Source organism: Tupaia chinensis, unplaced genomic scaffold, assembly GCF_000334495.1.
Source record: "Tupaia chinensis unplaced genomic scaffold, TupChi_1.0 Scaffold000056_1, whole genome shotgun sequence".
Classification (NCBI taxonomy): Eukaryota; Metazoa; Chordata; class Mammalia; order Scandentia; family Tupaiidae; genus Tupaia; species Tupaia belangeri.
This window is the reverse complement of record NW_006159514.1, coordinates 2082973-2083733: the sequence shown is the minus strand read 5'-3', so window position 1 is coordinate 2083733 and position 761 is coordinate 2082973. Positions and strand designations below refer to the sequence as shown.

Sequence of the window (761 nt, the reverse complement as noted above, 5' to 3'; positions counted from 1 at the left end):
AGATGGGAGGGAGGGCGAACCGGCAGCCGGACCGTGTGTGTGCACTCACTGCCGGCGGAGCCAGGAGCCACCCGTCGGGAGCAGGCCCACTCTGCGCCTGCTTCCTCTGAGGCTGGATGGCGTCTCTTTGCATCAAGTAGTTTAGCAGCAAGCGCTCCCGTACCCTGCGTCCAGGCAGCGCAGGCACTAAAAGTTTCCCGGGACCGGTGGGTGCGTGCCTGGGTGCAGTGCGTGGGAGGAACAGCCGGGGCGGAGGAGGGGCAACGGTATAACGCGGGCTTGGGGCTAACGGTCCCGCCCCGAGTTCGCGCTTGCAGCGCTAACCTTTTGTCTCTTCTCTGCCCTCCCTCGCCGCCGCCCATGCAGGACCGCACCCCCAGCGCTTCCCCGGACCTGGGCAAGCACTCACCCCTGGCGCTGCTGGCCGCCACCTGTAGCCGGATCGGCCAGCCGGGCGCAGGCAACGGTATAACGCGGGCTTGGGGCTAACGGTCCCGCCCCGAGTTCGCGCTTGCAGCGCTAACCTTTTGTCTCTTCTCTGCCCTCCCTCGCCGCCGCCCATGCAGGACCGCACCCCCAGCGCTTCCCCGGACCTGGGCAAGCACTCACCCCTGGCGCTGCTGGCCGCCACCTGTAGCCGGATCGGCCAGCCGGGCGCAGCGGCGCCCCCGGACTTCCTGCAGGTGCCCTACGACCCCGCGCTGGGCTCGCCCTCCAGGCTTTTCCATCCGTGGACAGCGGACATGCCTGCACACCCGCCC

The 761-nt window shown here is 69.3% G+C and overlaps 1 protein-coding gene across 1 annotated transcript in view; it reads left to right on the top strand.

Annotated features, from left to right (window-relative positions):
• The window catches only part of SP5 (Sp5 transcription factor), a 2611-nt gene that overhangs the window by 483 nt on the left and 1367 nt on the right, over positions 1–761 (top strand). Inside the window, exon 2 of the mRNA XM_014592035.1 lies at positions 567–757. Within this exon, the coding sequence (XP_014447521.1) occupies positions 567–757 (191 nt within the window). The remainder of the gene's footprint in view (positions 1–566; positions 758–761) is intronic.